The 23,234-nt window shown below is 35.5% G+C and overlaps 1 protein-coding gene across 1 annotated transcript in view; it reads right to left on the bottom strand.

Moving 5' to 3' along the window:
• The window catches only part of LOC131046859 (stromal processing peptidase, chloroplastic), a 193,716-nt gene that overhangs the window by 162,452 nt on the left and 8,030 nt on the right, over positions 1-23,234 (bottom strand). Inside the window, exons 2-3 of the mRNA XM_057980653.2 lie at positions 9,375-9,630; positions 949-1,193 (exon numbers count right to left, since the gene is read on the bottom strand). Coding sequence (XP_057836636.2) covers positions 949-1,193; positions 9,375-9,630 — 501 coding nt within the window. The remainder of the gene's footprint in view (positions 1-948; positions 1,194-9,374; positions 9,631-23,234) is intronic.

Below are 23,234 nucleotides of genomic sequence, written 5' to 3'. Positions count from 1 at the left end.
CTAGCTGGGTATATAAAACATCTACCTCAACTTCTGAACATAAGTTTTACTTAGGTCAATATTAGCTGTGTGTTTCTTTCAGCACAAGCACACTAATCCTCAAACTTCGTGAACTTCTTCTTGCATTTCTGCTAGCCTGTCTCCATAAATTCGTTGGAATTCAAAATCACAATCGCATAACTGATCTCAAGCAGCACATCAAGATCACCAATGTTGACATCCAAAGGTCCAACCTACTCAATAATACTGAGATATATTCAGCATGCATAAAATTAACAGAAGACATAACAGCAATATGCAGCAGATAGAAAAATATAAAAGCAAATGCACACAATGATTTTGTTGATATCAAGAGATCATTTTTATACAACAGAAGATTTATCAATCAGAACCTCTCATAAGAATATTTCCATGTAACTCTTCAAAACTATCACTGATAACTTCATTTACAATATGATTGAACTCGTCATAATAATATATTAACTAGCAAGCAAAATGCAAGGACTAACTTTTCTGCCTATAAAGTGCTTATTGAACACCTTACAGATTAATATTTTAAGCAAAAGAGTGCTTCAACAATCACTTATATACTCTTTGGGATAACTTAATTTGAAGATAAGTTTTAAAGGAGGAAAAGAACAGACTTTCAAGGATTTTCTTGGTGCAGACAGACTCAGATTAAACCTTTTTGCAGATCTACTGTCGCTAATTACATGAATAGGTTATAAAGGAAAACAACAGACCACAAGGTTTATTAATGTGAACAAAAAACTGAACGTGGAGAGGAATACAAAGTTCCTATTTTATTCTATCTCTGACTCGAATACACTGGGATGACATAAGTCAGTAACTGGTTCAACAGAATATTAGAATGCTTGAAAACTTTTATTGATTTAAATGCTACAATATTGCATGTTTATTCAAAATAATAACTCCCAATTTAACTACCTGTTAGGAGGAACTTTGTTTGGGAGAATAACATATCGGAGTCCATTCTGAAGTTGCCCCCGGTAAACCTTCGGATGAGATGGAAGTTTAGAGATTAAGAATCCTTCCAAATCAACTCCTTTGATTTCATTCTCCCAAAATTCCAGACCTTGCTTCTCCAGCAATCCATCATCAGGCCATGCTGTACTTGCAACATGTGGCTCATCGGGACCTACTGTTGCTGCTGGAACTATAGTTGAGCATATCTGCAAGACAACTAGGAAATTAACCAGGTAAAAAGTGTTCAAATAAGACTTCTTCCCCTGCTAAACATCATACCAAGATTATAGATAACAGCACTCTATGGCTAGACAGAACCATCCATAAACTAGGGATACATATCTCAAATGGATTTCAGCCAAATACAATGAATAAAGATTGCAAAAAAACAACATTTTGATATTTAAAAGAGAAAAGAATACAGCATTGACTATTATGGAGAAGAGGAAAGTAATGAATACATTGGTCAGCAAAAGATATGCGCATTTCATCAATATGCAGATGCAAGAAGAAAAACATGTACCTGTGTCCAACTGATGTCCCTTCTCATGTGACATAATAAACATCATAAAACAGTATCACTATTCTTGTAAGTTGAAAACATCTTCTTGAACACACCAGTCTCAACCTAATTACCTATTCCAGTAATCAAACCAACCTAGCCCTAATATTAGAGAGTTTGATGATCAACAAACAGGCGTGGCAAAGTTGACAGCTTGGGCCTCCATCAACTTGCTCCAACTTGGTTTTACCTAGCAGCATTAATATTTACTCACTTTTGAGTCCTAGTCTTTGCCTTTGAAGAATAAGTGTGAGTGTCTCAGTCTTCTTTGAGTGTTTTATTGTTCATACATACCTTACAATTGAATTACAAATGAAAACAACCAACTACAATTACTCAACTTTGGATCAAGATCCTTGTTTCCAAGAGGGATTTTTAACTTTCATAACTATTTGTCCTTGGATTATATTGCTTGGAATTGACCCATTTTGTGTTTTTTCCCTCAGGTTATGTTTACATGGTGTTGGTGTTTATTTACTCTTTAGATCGTAAAATCTTTGTATCTAGTCCCAGTGACCTTTGTGGATGATATGATCTTTCTTGCATTCTTCTCTGAAATATTCCCCTGCATCTCAAAATAGTATTTTCTACCCAAAGCACATCCTTTTCATGGGCATGATAAGTTCAATATGAAATCCCAAAGGAAATAGGAGCACATTGAAGCTTCCTTTCTTTTACCCAAATCCCGAAAAGCATCTTCTTTAACATATACTTAAACTATTTTGAATCCTCCCCCTTCATTATTTTGTTAAAGCAAGCGCAACAGACATTAGAAGTACACAATGGTTGGTCTGCTTTAATCAGAAGCTAGCTAAGGTGTTTGCAATTTGCATTGCAATTTTTGTTCTTATGATTTTGCAACAATCACCTGATCCCTTAGCTCCTGCATACATATTTGCTGCTTCAACTATGCTTTCTAGCCCATCAATTCCCTTTTCAAAAGCTATGGTAGCCTCATCATTAAAAATTGTAAATATTTTGATAAGATTTCCAAATTGAAATTAAATGTCCTAGGGATGATTGTCACATCTTAAAAAACTTAAAAGCGTCAACATATTTGCACCTTTCATTGAATAATTATTATTTGTGCCTAGTAGTGTATGTCACCTAAATATATTCCTCAGCTTTATAGTAAAACAAAATTTAGTTCCATTGAAGCCTACTCCCCCCCGATATTCCATCAGCCTCCTGGCCTGGTAAACTGGCAACAAAAAAGAGCCACAGAAAATCTAATCTTGAAACAATAAAGATTTTTAAAACACCCTGTAAGATGCAAAATTCGCAAGTCTTTTGTTTCCTTTTCTGTGGGTTTAATACTGTGCATTCTATCCTTGGGAGCCACTGAATAAATTCCAAGAGGAATCTTTATACTACAGACTAGAAGATTATTGCAAAAAAGCAATTTCTCCTCTAACAATTTCACGAGTTGAATTTCTAAAAATCATATTTTTAGAACTAATCCATACCATCTTAATTGCTATTTTTAAGAGTGCAGACTCATTACTAATGCCATGAAAAGAATTGATAAAAATATAATCAAACTTAATGAAAGCTTTTATGGAAATAACAAGCATTTGTGTGATAACAAAAGGCTTATATGATGATTCACATCTATATATCATAACATTATCACCAATCTTAACAATATTTAATAATCTCACAACCACCTTTGGCAACTTAATTAATAACAGCTTAATGGTGAATCCCCACAAATCTTTCACATACACATTAGCTTTCTGGAATTAGTTTTCTTATTCTAGTAAGAAATGTATGGTTAAAATTTAAGGACAGTCCACATAAGTGAGTATTTTCACATAGAAGCAATGCCTTTAATATGATATCCATTGTATTTTAAATATTAACCTGAAATTGCTTCATGACTTCAGACCACGTACATGAAGCATAGTAACTCTGTTCCTTTATACTACTAAGGCATTTCAATTTAGTGGCATTCATCCATTCAAGTATGAAGGATTTATGCATACACTACAGCTACATTGCTTGTGTTTGTATCTTTTCCTGACGTGATGTAATTGGACAGAAAGGGTCATAACCAAATATTATAAGTTACTCTTCTCTACTTGCCCTTACTTTGTTAGGTTGAATTTAATATAATTCCCTTCCTAACCCATCAGTTTGCCTTTCTGCCTCTTCCCTTCCCGTCTTTCTCTTGTTTAATTTTTTTTGTCATATATGAAACATATTATTTCACAGGACAAAGAGTAAAGTTTAACAGAAGGGTCACAAGGAAAATCTCTTCCTTAAAAACCAAAAACCTAACATTTGAGCTTGTGCACCAAGGGGCCAAGATTCAACATATTTATGAAAACAATTTGAATTTAATTAAAAACATCAAATTTCCACAGCCCATAATATTTATTGTATGTTATTTTTGGAGAACTATTTAGTATTGTGCATCAACATTTTGGATCACACTCCATGATACACATCAGGATGATAGAGAGCTGTAGGAGAAAAATAATTGTTTTGCAGACCAAAACTAGATAAAAAAAGTTAGGTGTGGGGTAAAAGTGAAGGTTACACATGATTCAAAGTTTATAATTAAAGGCTATAATAAATTGAGAAAAATTAAATAAAAGCTAAGTAGATATCAAAATCACCAATACATTTATTTTATGGTAGACCATGTAAGATGCATATGCCTTATTTTATAGAGTAGACTGCAATGCAATTAATATTTGGTGGTTAAACAGTGTTCTACTTTAAGCTGAGGATTATATGCATATGTCATTTTGATATATATTAGGCATATGCATCTTATAGATGGCATACCGTAAATTAAGTTTATTTAAGTATATGCATATATATCAATATATAAGTTTAATTCGCTTATTTATCTATTTTTTAAATGGTATTATCTTTGTTTAATTAAATTTATTTCCAATTAGTTTTTATTTAATTTCTCTCAATTTATCTTAGTATTTATAAACTTTGAATCACATGTAATCTTCACCCTTAACCCACCCCTGACTCTTTTTACCTAGTCTTGGTCTGCAAAACAATTATTTTTCTCCAGAAGCTTTCTATCATTCTGATGATGGATCACGGAGTAAGATCTGAAACGTTGATGCAAAATACTAAAAAGTTCTTACACAATTGAATCCAGAAATAACATACAATAAATTTTTACTAGCACATTCAGCTCACTTGAAATTTCCCTAGGATGAGAGGGCATGGATTCCTCTTGAAAAGCATCCTTACACATTGAATTCCACAGGAACCAATAGCAATCAACTAAATAATGTGCCAACACAACTTGCAACTGTCTCTAATCATCCAGTAATCCCAAGCAAGATTTCCTCTCCATGTGATCGCTGAATAAGGATCTCATCTATCGTGTAGCAACCTATTTTATTTATGGGCACTAATAGTCAAGAATCCATGCTATTTGTAAGTCATTGATGTAGTCTTTTGAGGAATATTGTAATTTATTACTATATACTGAACACTTAAGATTAGTAATACAGAAATATTCTTCACAAATACATCAATATTTATCTTCAAATTGTTAGTTAAACAATTAATTGCATAAGCTTGAAGGGTGCCTAAATTGCTAGTAGTTACTTATTCAGGAGCCTACTTTTCCCTTGGGAGTTGTTGCATACCCAGGAAATGAAACAATAAAACAATGCAATATTAAATTATTGATGGATGCTCCTGACAAATAATAGGTCCATGATAAGTATTAGTTGATGGTGAAAAATTTCAGTCAATTTAAGAGCTTAGCATATACGGTATTTTGTATCACCACTAAGTTAACCTTGAATTTCATCTCCTAGTGTAAAAATGAAGAACACACAGTTAAGCCAGTGTGCGCATCTACCTCAGTTTGCACCCAGTGCCATAACACCTCCCACTACAATGTACCACATATAAAGACCATATTACTCTGCTTTCCTGGCAAGCACCCAATGTTCATGACATGATTTTCTCATCTCAACATTATAAAATAATGCATCTTTAACAGAAATTAATCTAGATAAAGAATTGTATTCGCGTAAAATGGAAGTAGATAATATGTTAAGCAAAATTAAAGTGATCACACATGAAAATAAAATTGGTTCTGGAATAAAGGGCTGGCCACTATCAAAGAGAGAACTCCCAGACAAAAGGTAGATAAGAATGGATTAAAAAGACATGTAGCCGAAATTTAAGAGTTTGAAACATTAACTGCCTTTATTATAGTTTAGCCTATAATTATACACTTCTCTTATTAAAAGAAGCATTCAGAAATAGAATCATATCATAGATGGTATGCAAAGCAATAGAAATATAAAGTCAGCGCCAAAATAAAAAGTTGGCCCAAATGGAAAACATTGACCTCTCATATATTTCATAGTTATTCTCTACAACACAACTCCATTAGTGGTAACAAGAAATTAAGAACTACCAGCCATCAACTTGGATCAGCCAATTTGACTAACTAGACCTACTAACGCATAAGAAACTTTTATAGATGAAACCATGACCTAAACTAACTTTACCTTTAAGGTTGGAAAACTGTCAGTTCGTTAAAAACTACAAATAGTGGGCCACAAAGTAATTCACCCTACCACAAATGCTTGCAACATTGAAAAAGGGTGGGCCCCTTCACTAAACTTTTTATTTTGAAACAACTATATACATCATATTCAAAAGTGGGACTCTACACTTATTTGGATCACAAAATTGAACATGAGACATAATTCCCTTATCAGTGGTAGAATAAGGTTTTTGTCCTACTCTAGTGAATATACAAGCCCTCAATTTTCAACACATTAATATTAGGACACAAAATATGGTGGGCCAAACATGACACTAATTTAAATGGTCATCTTTCACCAGTTCTTTGAAATGGGGCCCAGCATAAATTAATGAATCCATTGTACCATTCACATGACTGAATATAATGTAAGGGGACAAACATATTACTCTCAAAGAAACTTCTTTGAAAGATGTTTGACTCACAAGTTATGGCAGAAGCTTAATTGCAACTTCCAAAAGTTTATAACAAGTCTTTATCCATAAATTAACAATTGTTATCCCCTTGAATAAATTGTCCCTAACCTATAACTCACAGGAATTTTATACCACACTTACCACAGCTCTATACTGATAATAGCTTAGAGTTTTATGAACAACCTATTAGGATGACAACTGGTCGGGGAATTCACCATTGCTTAACTAGTTTCTAAAAGAAACTCCACATCTCTCTCCACTTTGTAAATGTATTGCTCACTGAAGATGACTCGTGAATTCAAGTGTTTGTTTTGCAGGACTACAACAGAAAACTTCATGGCAAAAAAAGAAGCATACTTTTGGTGCCCAAATATGGCACCAACTCTGCTATATAGCAAATAGATTATTCAACAATTGAAATAATATGATCCTATTGATTGATAAAAGATGAATAAAATAAAGGAGTTAAGCAATAGTTGGCAATTATTAGGCAAGGGGATTATATAGTCGATTCTTTCCTTCCATAGTATCATAAGTAATGCATACATAATCCTTTTCCTTTGATTAAGAATAAAATATGCCCGCTACTCTCTTTAGCTCCTAAGAAATATGTTAGAAAAAGATATTTAAACTTCAATTCCTCTTCCTCTTTTTCATTTCTTGCTTTAATTCCAAAAGTGCACTAAAGATACAGTTAATGTGATATGCCAACAAGAAACAATATACCCAAATCCACTTCAAATATATTACATATGCCTACCTAGATAGCTTGAAATTATTGAAAGCAACTATAAATTGTTTTCAAAAGGGTCTCTTATAAAATAGTGGTGCTAGCAAGGGTTGATGGTGAATATTTCTGCTGCTATTCCAAGAGAGAAAGCAGCTGGGCATGAATAATCTTCATTTCAACTAGCGGAATGTCTTCATTGTTGTTAATGTGAAATACTCAAAATACCCCAATCCAATGTGGCCATAATCAATCTAGATATTTCAAAAACCAAAGTTCATTAATATTTTGCTTTCACACATATTTACCATGCCAGGCTTTCTTCTTATATTGAGCTGATTTCTTTGCCCACTAACCTAGAAGCTGTTTCCAATTAAGCTCACAACATTTTTTTAAGAGGGTCCCAAAATCACTTAATTATTTGCCAATGCCAAGAAACCCTGAATTCCAAAGGAATCATCAACCTTGTCCACACAAAAAGATGAAAATATTTACACTCTATTCTACATTTTTATGAATCTGAAATGAGAATAGGGTAGCAAAAATGTTTATCTATCCAATATTTATTTCCAATGGCACAAGCCCTATGTCATGTAAGAACAAAAATCATCTCAAAAGCACAATATATTCATTTGTTCTACTATAACATGCACTGAACTTATGATCATGTCCATAAATCTTCTGCACAATATTTCCACAAGGCAACCTCTAGATAATTATACAACCTTAAGATGAATGCAAGTCTATAAGCATCATTCCCACGCTAATTCAATGGTGTTTTCAATTTGGTCATCTCGATGTGCATGAACCTCTGCCCATTTTGTCAACTATAGGTATAAAACTACCGTGTCAATTAAGATGCATAAAAGGACTAGCAAAATCTAGCCACCACTGGTCAAAACCTTCTTAAGCTAAGCTAGGGTGTAGAAACAACTGTTTCCCTATTCTGCAGCATACATGCATTGCTTTCCATCCTGCAATAGATAAGATTTTAGATTACTTTAATCCTACCAAAAAAGGACATTGTAGCACCCTCCTTGGCTGCCTGTCCTCTTGGAAACTCATTGTATAGTTCTTTAAAATTTAAACATTCTAATAAGCTTGTGTAGCATAATACATCTTTGGTAATGAAGCTTTCTCCTATAAAATATCATCTTTATCAGTTATATCATTGTAAAGGTCCAGCAGATAATACTTAAATCTCATTGGCAAACTTGACATGGTCCCTAAAGCACCTATCAGGTTGGCGATTCATGTCTTAAAATTTGCAGTGACAGTTCCATTCACATTACAGGCATATTGTATATGCATCCTTTGTAATCATCTCCAGACTCCAACATTACTAGTACCTTCTTTTATAAGAAAAATGGAGTTGAATACTCAAACCATTCTTTGAGTGGCATCCAGCCTTGATCAATAAGCTTTCATGTGTAAGCAGCTCAAAAGCATTAATATACCAACCGTACAGAGTAAGGCAAGAAAGAAAACCAGATTGATGTCAGACCTGTTGTAAACATCTCTGGAAAGAATGAACAAAAGAAGCTGTATTTATGTCCATGAATGAACATCAGTCAAAAGGGCTGCAAATGCATCCTGTTAGTAACCACAGTAAGGGGCTGGCTAGAGAAACCATGTAAATTCCAGCAAAAAAATATTTAATTGTCATATTTTTTTACTAGACCTACATTGCAGTTATCTACAACATATAGCGGTATTCTAAAGCTACCTAGTTTTCATATGTTCGTCTTTCACCAAGCAAAACACCTCATTCAGGTAAGTATTAGCTAAAATATCATATTTAAAAGAACTATTATATAAACACTATATCAGAATGCAGTCAAAACTCAATATAAGAATCAAAGACTGAAAGTCAAGCTTCACTGTTAAAAATAAAATACTTCTCTTAATAAGTTTAGAACAGACTGAGGAGCCCGAAAATCAGTGTCCAAATCTCTACATTTGTGTGCCAATAGAAACAAAGTTCCTTTTGATACAGCCCTAAACACCAACACCTCAAATGTAAAGTCATTCATAAGGAAACTGTAGAACCATTGCACAGGGCCATAACATTATTTAAAATCTCAACATTATTCGAAAAACATATCAGCATAAAAGGATATAAAGCATAGTTTAACATACATGAGGAGAACTGAAATGAGATCGCATCAATGGCATCCGCCAATCAAGAAAATTAGACTTTTTAAATGAAGAATTCCATTGAGATTTTCCCCGAACAACTTGGTGATGATGAATAGGCCTCCCAGTACATGAAGGATACTTTTGTGGCTCATGGAAATTGGATATAAAGTATGGTTCCTTAACCCACATCTTTGATTTTTTCCTGATTCCATTGAAACTTGAGGAAAAGGGTGAGTCTCCATTGTCTTCCAACCGCCTACACACCCAAAATTCATTATGTTAGTAATATGTTGAAGATGTACACATTTTTAATACCAAAGTACAAGAGAATCAACAAAATTTAAAATACCATAAGGTTATCTGGATCTCGAAAAACAGATTCATTCTATAAATGAGATGATAACATGAACAATAGAAGTGACAAAACACTGAGAAAGACACAAAAATCCACTTTTAGTTGATTCTTCAAAGCTTTTTGCATATAAGTCCAACCAGAAATTCCGGGAAAGAGGGGTGTCAATGAACTTGCCAAAATGAACAAGATGGATTCATGGCTTTGTTTTTGGAGGTCAGAGACCTTAGCTAAAGAATACTGATCATGCAAATGCAGAACTAATAAATAAATCTTCTAAAAGCAGAATTGGGAACAGATTAGAGATAGGAGATGTAAGGTAGTTATTCTAATAAGTTTGCTATTAGATCTCCCCATGTCAAGTGTTCCATAGATAAGGTTGCAGATTACTTAACAACGAATGGATCAACTTTAGAGGAGGCAAACATATCATAAGGAAGAACAACGATATTAGCGGAGGGATTAAATAATTTTATAGTTTTGATGGATGCACATATGACTTCATTCACCACATTCAAGCACGACCCATTCCACAGGGAAGTATGCAAAAATAATGTTGGCAAGTTATGTGTTGCAGAAAGAGGGCCTCATACTGGGTATCAAGCATTGTGCAATGGGCTGAGTCCTCACTTTCAAAAGATTCTCTGTGCTTCAGGCAGATTCATTAATGCTTTTCAATTGATTCAGTTCTTTGTTTTATATTTGTAGTGTCCTACCCTGTTTGCTACTAATTTTTTGCTCCTTTCCTCTGTGTAATTATACCAAACAGTTTGCATAATCTGATTTCTCACTGTGTTCAGCACTCTTCACCATAACATTTTAACAGTTTGCAAGATATGTTTTATGAGGGGTTCAGTTTGCAGACTTTATTTTGCTTCTGGTTTAAGGACAAGATGATATGTGTTGTTTGAACACTTTAAATGCAAAGGTGATATCGAACTGATATACATAACTGCTGCAAAGTATTAAAGTAAAATTACAGAGATAGAACATATAAACCTGACCTTTTATTTGCAGAAATATGTCTCAGTTTCAAACAAGGATTTGATGTTATCAATCTTAATATGCTGAAGGTAACAACAATTATCAGTCAACCAGGAATTAACAGCAGTATAAGACTAGCTACAACAGCAATATAATGCTCAGAAGCCCTGATAGCGCCTATCAGCATTCCACCATATTGAGAAGTTGCAGCTCCTTAGTTGCTGCATATACTGGAGTTAACCCAAAGAAAACAATTCTGAACTGGACTGCACTGAAGAAACGCCCCCAAAAACTCCCACGTCCAGACTAGAACCTCTTCCATGTCCTCCTGTTTGAAGCTACAACTCTCTAAACTCCACGTTTGCTGCCTAAAGGTTATGCCCAGCAAATAAGCACCCAAATGCCTAGTATAGCATACACAGCATCACCTCTTAGTCCCACACTTCCCTGGGCAAGCAAGTCGCAGCCAGCATATGATGAATTTTGGAGCTGCAAGACCCACGTCTAACTTCCAATAGCAATCTTTCACCTTTATTCTTTCTATGCCCAATAAAGAGATCTTTAATCCTAACATATATCAGCGCACATAATTACTTTAACCACCTACATCTTCAGCAAGAAATTTCACATTTTTTGTCTTTAGCACCAAAGAACAGAATGATGTGAGTTCCCATGATTCACAATATGCCTAAAAGCTTTGATTTCCTTTAAAATTTGTCTGATATGACGAATGCAGCAAATAATCAGTCCTCACACACGGCAAGAACGAGGCATTCAGACATAACTCAAACTCCTTCAATTAGTATTCCCGACTATTCATACAAATGAATCCCTTCTTAGCACCCATTATTTTGTTTCTTTCTGATTTGTCCTTTGTGAAGATCTATCATTTTCCAAATGTTAGTCTTATCTTTAGAATGGAAATCAATGCCCAGCTGTAGATAAGTCAATTTTTTTATGTTATGGCTAGCATAGGATGCTAGGCCAAGATTGAAATTAGCCCTTTTAAATATTGAACCAATACAAATGGCATTCTAAAATTTTTGAAATTGGATCGGCCATGAATATAAACCCCAAATCATTCAATGAAGCACACATGCACACAGCACCAAACTTCCATAAACCAACACTGCAAACCTGATAAAATTGGCAATAGCAAAATGTTCGACTTCAAAATCTGCAATTTCGCAATCACGCACAAGCTGAGACTCTACATGAATACCGCAGCATCAACCAGGGTAGATCTCTCATCACCATAACCAATCCTCAAAACCCAAGGGTTTCCAGGGAGAAAATATCATAATCTTCAACATACTCAAATTCAAAACACCTTTTTATAAGTTCAAGCTCAACGCCCTAATTAGGGTTGAGCAACCTTTTAATTTAATTTTTCAATTCACCTTAGGTCTCCCTAAGCTGCCAATATAGTCAATTTATTAAATTGAATAGCGTTAGTTAAATATTAAATTTCACTTTATATTTTAACGTTATTTTAAAAAATATCTCCAAACACCTTATGTCACCAAGATAACATCAAATTAAGCAATAACCAACTATCCAAAAACAGAAACTCTGTCAACAACCAAGTTGGTGTCCAAAACTGACACTTACTATACTCCAAAAAGTGTCAGACATCTTTTAAACCATCTAAGCATATTGGCGACATCAAAATACTTCTCTGAACTGGTTCACACAAACCCTGAAAGTCAGCACTAGATACACTACAAGAGACCCCAAAATTTGGGACATTACATTGTGTGCCAATTTTGGTTAGGAAGCGAGGGGAAGAACAATCTCAAGACAAGTGCCTTAGAAAGCAAATGAAAATGGTACAGAGAGGGAATCAAAGAAATAGAATGGCTCAACTGAAACAACACAGGCAAGGTGGCTAAAGTTATTGCAAAATGTATTTACACTAAGATAAAGGTTGCAGCAACAAGATGAAGCTGAAAAAGAAAATGCATAAAAAGGTAATTGGAGGACAGATAAATGCACAAGGTGTTGTGGAGGAGGAAATTACATGGATAATTCCAAAGGTGATGAAATATTATAGATCAGGAGATTCATGAAGAGCATACAATGTAAAACACTAGTTTAGAATATGATATTTAGTAGTTGTTGCCAATTGCCTAGGGTCAACCAAAGTCACACCGCAAGGCTGTATTTTATGCTTGTTTGCTACATTTGTATTCCTGTCAATCTTGAAAATTTTCTGCATAAAAGAAAAGGATATTTGTTGCTTAATAATAACAAGAGATGTATTCTGATAATGGGAAGGGTTATGAGGAAATAATAGCAGGAGTTAGGTGATCAAACACCATGGAAAATGTCATTAAGATGAATTTTGATAAGGATTCATCGGGTAATCTAACTCCAACAGGAGCCAGAGGTATCTTGAAAAGTTATTGTGAGAATGCATTCATGCTTTCTCCGTCAATCTAGGTATTTAAATGAACACAACACCAGCAAACACCCTGATGGAATGTTTACAATCTGTAAGATCTTTAGCAGATAGCAGTTGACACTTCTGATTTTCCATTGGTCAAGAATGACAATATTTTTTGATGAAGGATGATGAAGGGGCAGAGGCATGTTTCCTAAGTGCAACAGGGAACAAATAGCTTGCACAAAGGACATTAATAATTCAAATTTCAAACGTAAGTTTATTTTGAGTTTTTAAGTTTCCAAAATATACCCAAGATTCCTAGTACAACATGGAACAAATAGCTTGCACAAAGGATAATAATTATTAAAATTTCAACGATAGGTTTATTGCGAATTTTTAAGTTCCAAAAAATATCCAAGATTCCTAGCTTTTTTTACTATTTTAAATGATTTTATTAATTTTTATTGCTGTTTCTTTCACTGGTTTTTTTCCCTTAGTAAGGTAGCCTTGGTTGCATCTTTTTTCCAATTTTTTCCTCATATTTGTTAGTTTTAAAGCATGTACATATTGGGATCCATATAGTTCATAATGGCTGCCATTAGTTCTAGTTCAGTGGGCCCAAGGAAAAAAGGTCCTTTAAATTTGACCACGCATCACATCTTTGGCAACATGTCATGATGATTGAGCAGCTTCTTCAAGATGGGGGTTTTCTTTGGCATTGTAATCAGTACCAATGCAAGTATAAGAGCTTGTATGGTCAATTGGAAGCTCACTTACGTACTATGGCCAGCTAAGGAATTGGAATTTATCCAAGGCAAAACAAAAAGGGGTTGCAATGGTGCAATTTCTCTTGTATTTTAAAAAGAAATAAGTAGCAACTATTGTAACTAAGAGCACAAAATAAGAATCCCATACTTTATCCAAGAAGGGCTAATGCAAGCCTCTTTCATGCCCATCTTTTGCCTCTCCAATAGTGGCTGCCACAAATTGTTTCATTGTGACACCATCTTCCCAAGAAGACACTAATATCCCTCAATCTCACAAAAGCAGCCAATTAGATAGGGAATTTTTTAAATGAGGTAAGGGGCATTGAAAATTGTTTAATGCGCTACCTAATAAAATGAATACATGAATTACTAATAGAGATGACAATGCATACCAGATACAGCAGTAAAATATTTCTTTATTCACTCATGAAATTACTACAAAAAAAGACCAGAGATGGCCAGCCAAGGATCAAAGCCGATCCAACTAGATCATACTGCTTTCCTTGACAATACACAATCTATTTAAAAGACCTGATGATTGCCAAGAGGAACAAAGCCAACACTTAAAACTACCCGAAGTTGACACACAACTAATACATAGTTGGATAACCAATACTATCAAAACATATTAATAGACATTGTACATTGACTATATCATCCCTCCCACAAGAAAAAGTTGTCTTCCTGACAACAAGGAAAAAAAAGTGAGCATCAAATAACATTCAATAAGATTTTCTAAATTGATGACAATATTGTAGACAAACTTGGAAGTGTATTGTGCAAACTCGAACCATGAGAGTACTTGGAAAATCAAATGAGTTTGATGGGGCTATGGCAACAACACCACTAGGTCAAGGGGCAACACCCCTTGCAGGGATCTAGGGCAGCACTCTACAAGGGTGGATCGAGAGGCGAAGCCCCTATCACCAAGCTCAAATAAAGATCTTTAAAACCACACAGACCTTCATGGTGCACATCATTTTCGTGATTTTTTACGAGGCAAAAAAAAATATTGACAAACCCAGAAAATAGAGATTTTGGAGTGTTTAACCAGCATCTGATGTCAATCGGGAAGTAAGTCGTACGATGGTTGATTGTCGTGTGATAAAGGCCAATGTAATCCTCGGTATTTGTCTCAAAGAAGCCACTTGCAGATGTCATACCACCCCAATCACAAAAAAATTCTAAACATCATCGCCTGAAATGGACTATTGTACTATGCAAAGTGAGAAGATCATTGAGAGCTTTACACTGAGTGATGCCAATAACTAGTATGCCACCGTACTGTTGGCAAATGCACATACTCACCAGTACTGTTCAGAGAACCCAAGAGGCATTACAGGAAAGCACAAGATTCAGTGACAGCCTAAAACTGATTTTGACAGATATATTCCAGATTGTAACCCACCGGTTACAAGAATCTAGGCAGGACTCCACTGACAGTGAATGACAACCTTTGTCATTGATGTCAAAAGGGGGAGTAGTAGAGATGAGAAAAATCAAAAAGTAGAGATCATCTGCTCAGGGGGAGCACACATCTGGTACAATTTTTTGGTACAGTTTTTGGCAAGATTTTTGGACTTCAATTTTTGGATACATTCTTGAATTTTTCTCATGAGTGTTGCCATCAATGCTAAAGGGGGAGATTGTTGGCAAATGCACACTCCAATGAGATATTGTAGGTGATTGAAGGTATTGTCATTGATGGCAACCTTACAATCATGTTATACCGGTAGGCAGACACCAGCACTGGCACCGACAGACTCTACACCGGCATACAGAACACCAGCACTGAAAAGGAAGATTACCGGCACCCTGGCCGACAGCAATTTTGTATTAATGTATTTTGTAATTAATTGTAAAATCTTTTGTAAGCCGACATGGCGGATTGTAATATGACTCATATATGTATGAGATCATTGTAGATCATTTAGGATATGATATATGCGAAATATGAATAGAAGGTAGCAGACCTAATATGTGAATTAGTGGTTAAGGGTTTATGTATGTAGCAGAGCTTAAACCGGTACTGAATCTGGCACAGCAGATGCTAATCTGAAACAGTACAAGACATTGGATTTGTATAATCCATTTTTGTAAGTCAGTGTGACTTCTTTTGTAATTGAGCAATGAGCTCTAGGCACTTGGCCTTCCTGCATGTGCAGGCCCCTATTGTAGCAGTAATATTCTCTTATTGGCCAGTAAGTGAATATTGTGGGTCACAAATCCCACCAAGGTTTTTCCCACGCCGGGTTTCCTCGTTAAAATATTGTGTTATGGTGTGCTTTTCATGTTGTGGTTGTTATTCTTATTTGCTGCATTATTTCTGGTTTACCGGTACACGGTTTTAATATGCTTTTCATGTTATAAGTTAAGAAAATATTATTACCAGTCAGATACTGATTCACCCCCCCCCCCTCTCAGTATCTTTGGGAATCCTAACACGCACTAGATAAGGGACTCACCATACGATTGAAGTATTTAGCCATACAATATGCACAATGGTTTACCGTATGGTGTGGAAGAAAAGAAGACGTCCTACAATGAGCAAAAGGAATAAATGCTTTAGTCATACTTTCTAAGTTGTTCCCTTTGTCAAGTGAAGATGTATTTTATGTCATTGTACTATGTGATACCTTTGTCATACACTGTGGAACTTATGTCGTACTATGTAGCTTTGTCATAAAAAATAATCTAACCATTTAATATAGTTAGCTTGTGTAAAGAGGCTTTTAATCAATGTTTCACTGAGATGTGTCCCCCCCAAAAAATCCACATCTCCTGTAGAGGATGTATCCAAGAAGGGGACGTTTCCAAGACTTGGGGACTTGGGGGAAACATCCCCCCCACAACACCACCACTTATGCCACCTCTAGCAAGGACACTGTTAGGTCACTTGCTATATGTCACATGCCGTTACATATTGATTGCAACCTTTAACTTCGTGAAAACTAGATGGCCTTTCATGGGGCACTCACAAATATGTTATATTGTAGATTTTGCCTTGAAGATTTCAATTCACCTCTATTTTTAAATATCAGCAACACCGCCCCCCCCCCCCCCACCACCACTCTATTGTCGTCCCCCCATCGTCCCCAAATTGTAGCTCCAAAATCCCTTCAATGTTTGGCTCCATCGAAGCCTAATTTTCCATCCAATCTTCTCCAAAATCTGAAACTAAGGAATTGAAGGAAGTTGCTTCCTCACTTACAGCTTGGTTCTCAAAAGCAATTGCATACTTCCAACCCTTGTTTTCGATGGAGATTGTAATCTTTTTCCAATTGTGATTGGCTTTGGCTGCTACCAGCCAACCCCAACCCAACAATCCATCGTACACTTTTTTCCTTAACGAAATGACCACAAAGCTTAACAAAAATGATTGGGTTCCAATAATTACCTTTTATCCCATTAAAACTCCGCGTACCTTAATACCTTGTTGATCTGCACCCACCAATTGAAAAGTTGTGAGCCAAATGGTGGCTTGCCAAGACTTTTACAAGTATCTTTTGAAAGTACATCCACACTAGACCCACCATCAACAATTATATTAGTGAGATTCCTTCCAAGGATCTCCATATTGACCATTGTCAATTTCTTTGTCATTGGATTGATCACTTGGTTGACCGGTAGTGGAGGTTTAGTTATTGGATCTTCATTCTCGCCCAATTCTAATAGGGTCGTAGGATGCACCATCTCATTTTACCCCAATATAGTATTTGTCATGACAATTCAAAGTTCAAGAATATTGTGATAAAACCACTACTTCGACTAGTATTGTAGTTTGAAGTACTTGCCTTGTTATAGTTTTCTGAGATTGTAATTGATTTATTACCATACTTGCATTTGCATTTGAGTGGTGGCATTCATTATTTGTAGCATTCTCCACTTCAACCCTTGCTTGGCAAAGCCTTTCTTTTTTGTACATGGGTCCGAGTACAAAGCCTTCTTTGCTTGGGCACAAGTAATAGCCAAGTACATAATTTTGCTTGTCAATATCAATTAGGTTGATGCTAGTCTTTTGCTTTGGACATCTAATGTCGTCATGATCTCTAGGTCCACACCATTTGCAAAATAATTGCACAATGTCCTACTTGTTCTAGCAATCACTCACAAAGTGTCCCCATTTGCTACATTGTCGTCATTGTACAACAGGATGTCCTTTGGTCTCATATTGTATTAGATTCCACCTAGAGATGTATTATGTGACTCCAATGGAGTGGACTGCTCCCCCTGCGTAAAGAGTACTTGTGTACTCCTACTCTTCAAATTATATGGGCATCCCTTTATTAAATGACCCATAACCTTGCAAATCTCACAAAACATCTTTCTAGGACAATTAGCTTTTGTGTGCCCCTCAATTATGCACTCGATACACCATAGTTCATTATTTTCTTTGATGGTTTATTTCTTCACCTTCAATTCTTCCATAACTTGAAGCATGCTCCTTTGAAGTTCTTCTACCATTCCTGTTAAGATATAGCCCTCATGAATCTAACTAATGGTAAATCGGTTATTATCTGGAGAGTGATATATTAACAGAGCATACAATTTGGAAATTAAACATAAACAAACTAATTGTTATGAACGGTTGCCTCTGTAGGGACATGTCCATACGTGGCAACTGCCACGTATGGACATGTCCCTACGTAAGCAACTTTTCCTCTTGTATTTAAACCGGATTCAATGATGGAGACGATCAATAACTCACGGCAATCAGTCTTCCAGAATCGCTGTCATTATTCTTCGATCCATATTTCACAACATGGTATCAAAGCCAGCATATTAAGAGAATAAATTAGACAGCCATATTACTCATAAGCATTTATCGGAAGTAAATAACAAATCAACGCAGAGGCTATATACGCAGAGGATATATCCGACTAAGAAAATATTCAAAATGTCAAGTAATATGAGAGTGGAAGATAGACTCGAAGGAGCCTCCAACTTCGTTTCCTGGAAGATACGAATCATTGCCATTCTTGAAGAACTAGAATTAGAGTCTTACATAGAAGAAAATCTAGACATGCCAAATGATGAACCAGAGAAATCTACCTGGAAAAGGCGTAATAATAAAGCAAAGAAAATAATTATTGACTCAGTCAAAGATCATATTCTTCCATCTATAGCCAGACTGCCTAAAGCATATGAAGTTAACAATGCGAGCAGAATGTTAACCTTGAAACAACAACTTTTAAACATAAAGATGAATAAAGATGAATAAAGATGATACAATATCTACATACTTTTCAAGGATATCTGAAGTAAAAGACCAATTACAAACTATTGGAAATGAGGTAGATGAACAAGAAATCTCTCTCACAGCCCTAAGAGGATTACCAATTTCATAGGAATCCTACATTCAATGTATTAGCAGAAAACCCCCCTTACCCAAATTCGAACAACTTAAGAATGAGTGCATTCAAGAGGAATCTCGACTAATCTCAAGAGGATTAGGGACAAATAAAGAAGGAGAAATCCAAGCACTTAATACAAATACCTTCAACAAAAAGAAAAAGTTCTCCAAACGGAAGAGAGGAAATAAAAACCATCAGAAAAGAGATATGTCTAAAATTCAATGTTACAAATGCGACAAATATGGGCACACTCACAGGAATTGTCCAGAAAGGAAGAAAACACAAGCTAGTCTAGCCGAAGTCAAAGGAGAAAACTCACTTTTCTTCTTAGCCCTATCAAACGAAATAAATACAAATAAAAACACTTGGATCGTAGACAGTGGAGCATCAAGGCATATAACTGGATTCAGAAATCAGTTTGAAACACTTAACGGGCACTCAAGTGAAGAGGTTACTATTGGAGATAACTCCACATATCCTATGAAAGAAATTGGGCCCTGTACTATCAAACTAAGAAATGGAGTATCTCTATAATTAAAGGATGTTTTGTTTGTACCTGGAATAAAAAGAAATCTAGTCTCAATCTCAGGCCTAGCTGATCAAGGATATCGGGTTACCTTCAATGAAGATAAAGTTCTACTCTGGCCTAAAAATACAAATATCAAAAATGCCATAATAGTAGGTTCAAGAGATGGTAGCCTATACAAACTATGCAGTGATCAAAAGGAAGCACTAAATCTTGAAGTTTCAAATAATAATGAATTATGGCACAAAAGATTAGGACACCTAAGATATAGTGCTCTATCCAACATAAAGAAGATTACTTCAGGACTGCCCCAACTAAAATCTGAACACACAGGTATTTGCAAAGGATGTGCCTTGGGAAAGAATGTGAAAGTTTCTTTTCCCTCAAGCGAGCAAAAATCAAAAGTTATTTTAGAACTAATTCACTCAGACCTATGCGGTCCCATGTCAACACCATCCCTAACTGGATCCTTATACTACATAATCTTTGTTGACGACTACTTTCGAAAAACATGGATATATTTTCTAAAGTGCAAAGACTCAAATGAAGTACTATCTAAGTTCAAAGAATTCAAGGCACTAGTAGAAAACCAGTCAGGGAAGAAAATTAAGGTGTTATGATCCGACAATGGGGGAGAATATACATCTGACAACTTCAAAGACTTTTGTAATTCTATTGGGATTAAGAGGGAGTATACTGTACCATATAATCCACAACAAAATGGAGTAGTAGAAAGAAAGAACAGAACCATAATTGAAGCAACAAAAGCCATGATGCATGACCAAAACTTACACACTTCATTCTGGGCAGAAGCTTCAAATACAGTAGTCTACATTCAAAACAGATGTCCGCACTCAGTTCTAGAAAACATAACTCCTAAAGAAGCTTTTACAGGGAACAAACCAAACTTAAGTCATTTAAGGATATTTGGCTGTCCCGTATATATAAATGTTCCTAAAGAAAACAGGACAAAACTAGAACCATCCGGAAAAAGAGGTATCTTCATTGGCTATAGTGAAAATACTAAAGGATATCGCATTTACATTCCAGGGAAAAAATCTGTTGAGATAAGTAGAGATGTAAAGTTTGAAGAAAACACTACACTCAAAGAACCTGAGGATAATAACATTACTAAAGAAGAAGAAGATCACATAACTGAGATTGAGAGGGAGAATATCATAGAAAATTCCAAACCTTTAGACACTGAGAGGGAGGACATCATAAGAGCTTCTGAACCTCTTTTTGATGAAAATATTGAAACACTCAATAACAAGAAAAGACCTCTATGGGCAAGGAAAATGATTGAAGAGAATAATGTAGAACCAAATGAAATTTCCAAAGAAAATAAGAGAACAAGAACTCTAAAATGTTATGCTGCACTTCTAACCGAACTCACAAATTCTGAACCAACAAATGTCAGAGAAGCCTTATCAAAACAGGTTTGGAAAGATGCTATGGTTGAAGAATATCAATCTATACTAAAGAATGATGTTTGGGATATAGTGCCTAGACCAAAAGACAAATCAGTTGTCTCATCCAAGTGGTTATTCAAGATCAAATATGCATCTAATGGCATCATTGAAAAACATAAAGCTCGCTTTGTGGCCAGGGGATTCTCTCAGAAAGCAGGAATTGATTATGAAGAGACATTTGCCCTCGTTGCTCGGTATACGTCAGTAAGAACAATCATTGCAATTGCAGCATCCAAAGGATGGAAAATTCACCAAATGGACGTAAAGACTGCCTTCCTAAATGGTTCAATTGAAGAAGAAGTATATATAGAACAACCAGAAGGATTCACCATACGTGATAAAAATTGCTATGTTTGTAAACTAAAGAAAGCTCTCTATGGGTTAAAACAAGCACCTAGGGCCTGGTATGCAAGGATAGACAACTATCTCTCCAAACTAGGGTACTCCAAGAACCTAGCAGATCCCAACATCTGCTTCAAGGCTTCAAATGGCAATATGATTATATTGGTCCTTTACGTGGATGATCTTTTGATAACAGGAGAGGATAATCTCATTGAGAAATGTAAGCAAGATCTGGCAGCAGAATTCGATATGAAGGATCTAGGGCTTCTACATTATTTTCTGGGATTAGAAGTATGGCAGAAGAAAAACTACATCTTCCTAAATCAAGGAAAGTACACCACAGATATTCTAACTAGATTTGGGATGATGGAGTGTAAGCCATTAGCTACACCAATGGAAACTAATTTGCACAAGCTGAAAATTGAGGCAAAAGATTCAGAACCTACAGATCCCACACTCTACAGACAAATCGTCAGTTCACTCATATATTTGGTAAATACTCGTCCTGATATCTGCTATGCTACAAATGTATTAAGTCACTTCATGTGTGAACCTAAGAAGATACATCTAATGGCTGCTAAACACATTCTAAGATATTTACGAGGCACAATCGGACTTGGCTTAAAGTATGAAAATGTTGAGATTCAACTTGAAGGATATTCTGATTCTGATTGGGCCGGAAGTACCACTGACCGTAAAAGTACTACAGGGTGTTGCTTCAGTCTTGGTTCTGCTATGATATCTTGGTTCAGCAGAAAACAATCAGCATTTGCACAAAGCTCCACCGAAGCAGAATATATGGCAGCCTCCATGGGAGCTCGTGAAGCGGTATGGCTAAAAAAGTTATTATTTGGATTATTTGGAAAAACTCTGAATTCAACAATAATTCACTGTGATAATCAAAGCTATATCAAGCTCTCAGTAATCCAGTTTTTCACAATCGATCTAAACATATTGAGATCCCTTATCACTACATAAGAGATATGGTAGATCGAAACGTCATAAAACTAGTGTACATCAGTACTGAAGAACAAAATGCTGATATCTTCACCAAGCCACTTGCAAGATTGAAGATAGAATACTTCGGAAGTAAACTTGGTATGACTAGATTATAATTGAGATTATTAGGATGAAATTCCTACCATGTGTAATTTGTTCATGGATAAATAAATAAAATGTATATTGCAATATTCTAACTGTGTTCAAGAAGATGACGATCTTCTTATGTTTAAGGTTACTATTTCAAGGTGACGATCTTGACAATAGTTGACCAAGTGTCAAGATTGACTAAATTAAGTTGTTGTCCCGGACTGTGCCGGATATCTTGATCCTAAAGTATGTGATCATCTCATGATTGACTTCTTAAGTGATTGTCCCGGACTGAGCTGGATATCATGATATTGAGTTTATTGTCATGACAAGACTGTATTACATGTTGTCCCAAATTGTGTCGGAAGTCATGACAGAATATGCTCCCAAGAAAATTACTTAGATCCACTCCTGCTAAGAGGGAGTGTTAAGATATAGCCCTCATGAATCTAACTAATGGTAAATCGGTTATTATCTGGAGAGTGATATATTAACAGAGCATACAGTTTGGAAATTAAACATAAACAAACTAATTGCTATGAACGGTTGCCTCCGTAGGGACATGTCCATACGTGGCAACTGCCACGT

This window comes from Cryptomeria japonica, chromosome 4 (assembly GCF_030272615.1).
Source record: "Cryptomeria japonica chromosome 4, Sugi_1.0, whole genome shotgun sequence".
Classification (NCBI taxonomy): Eukaryota; Viridiplantae; Streptophyta; class Pinopsida; order Cupressales; family Cupressaceae; genus Cryptomeria; species Cryptomeria japonica.
The sequence above is the reverse complement of the archived record's forward strand: the minus strand, read 5'-3'. Positions and strand labels throughout refer to the sequence as shown.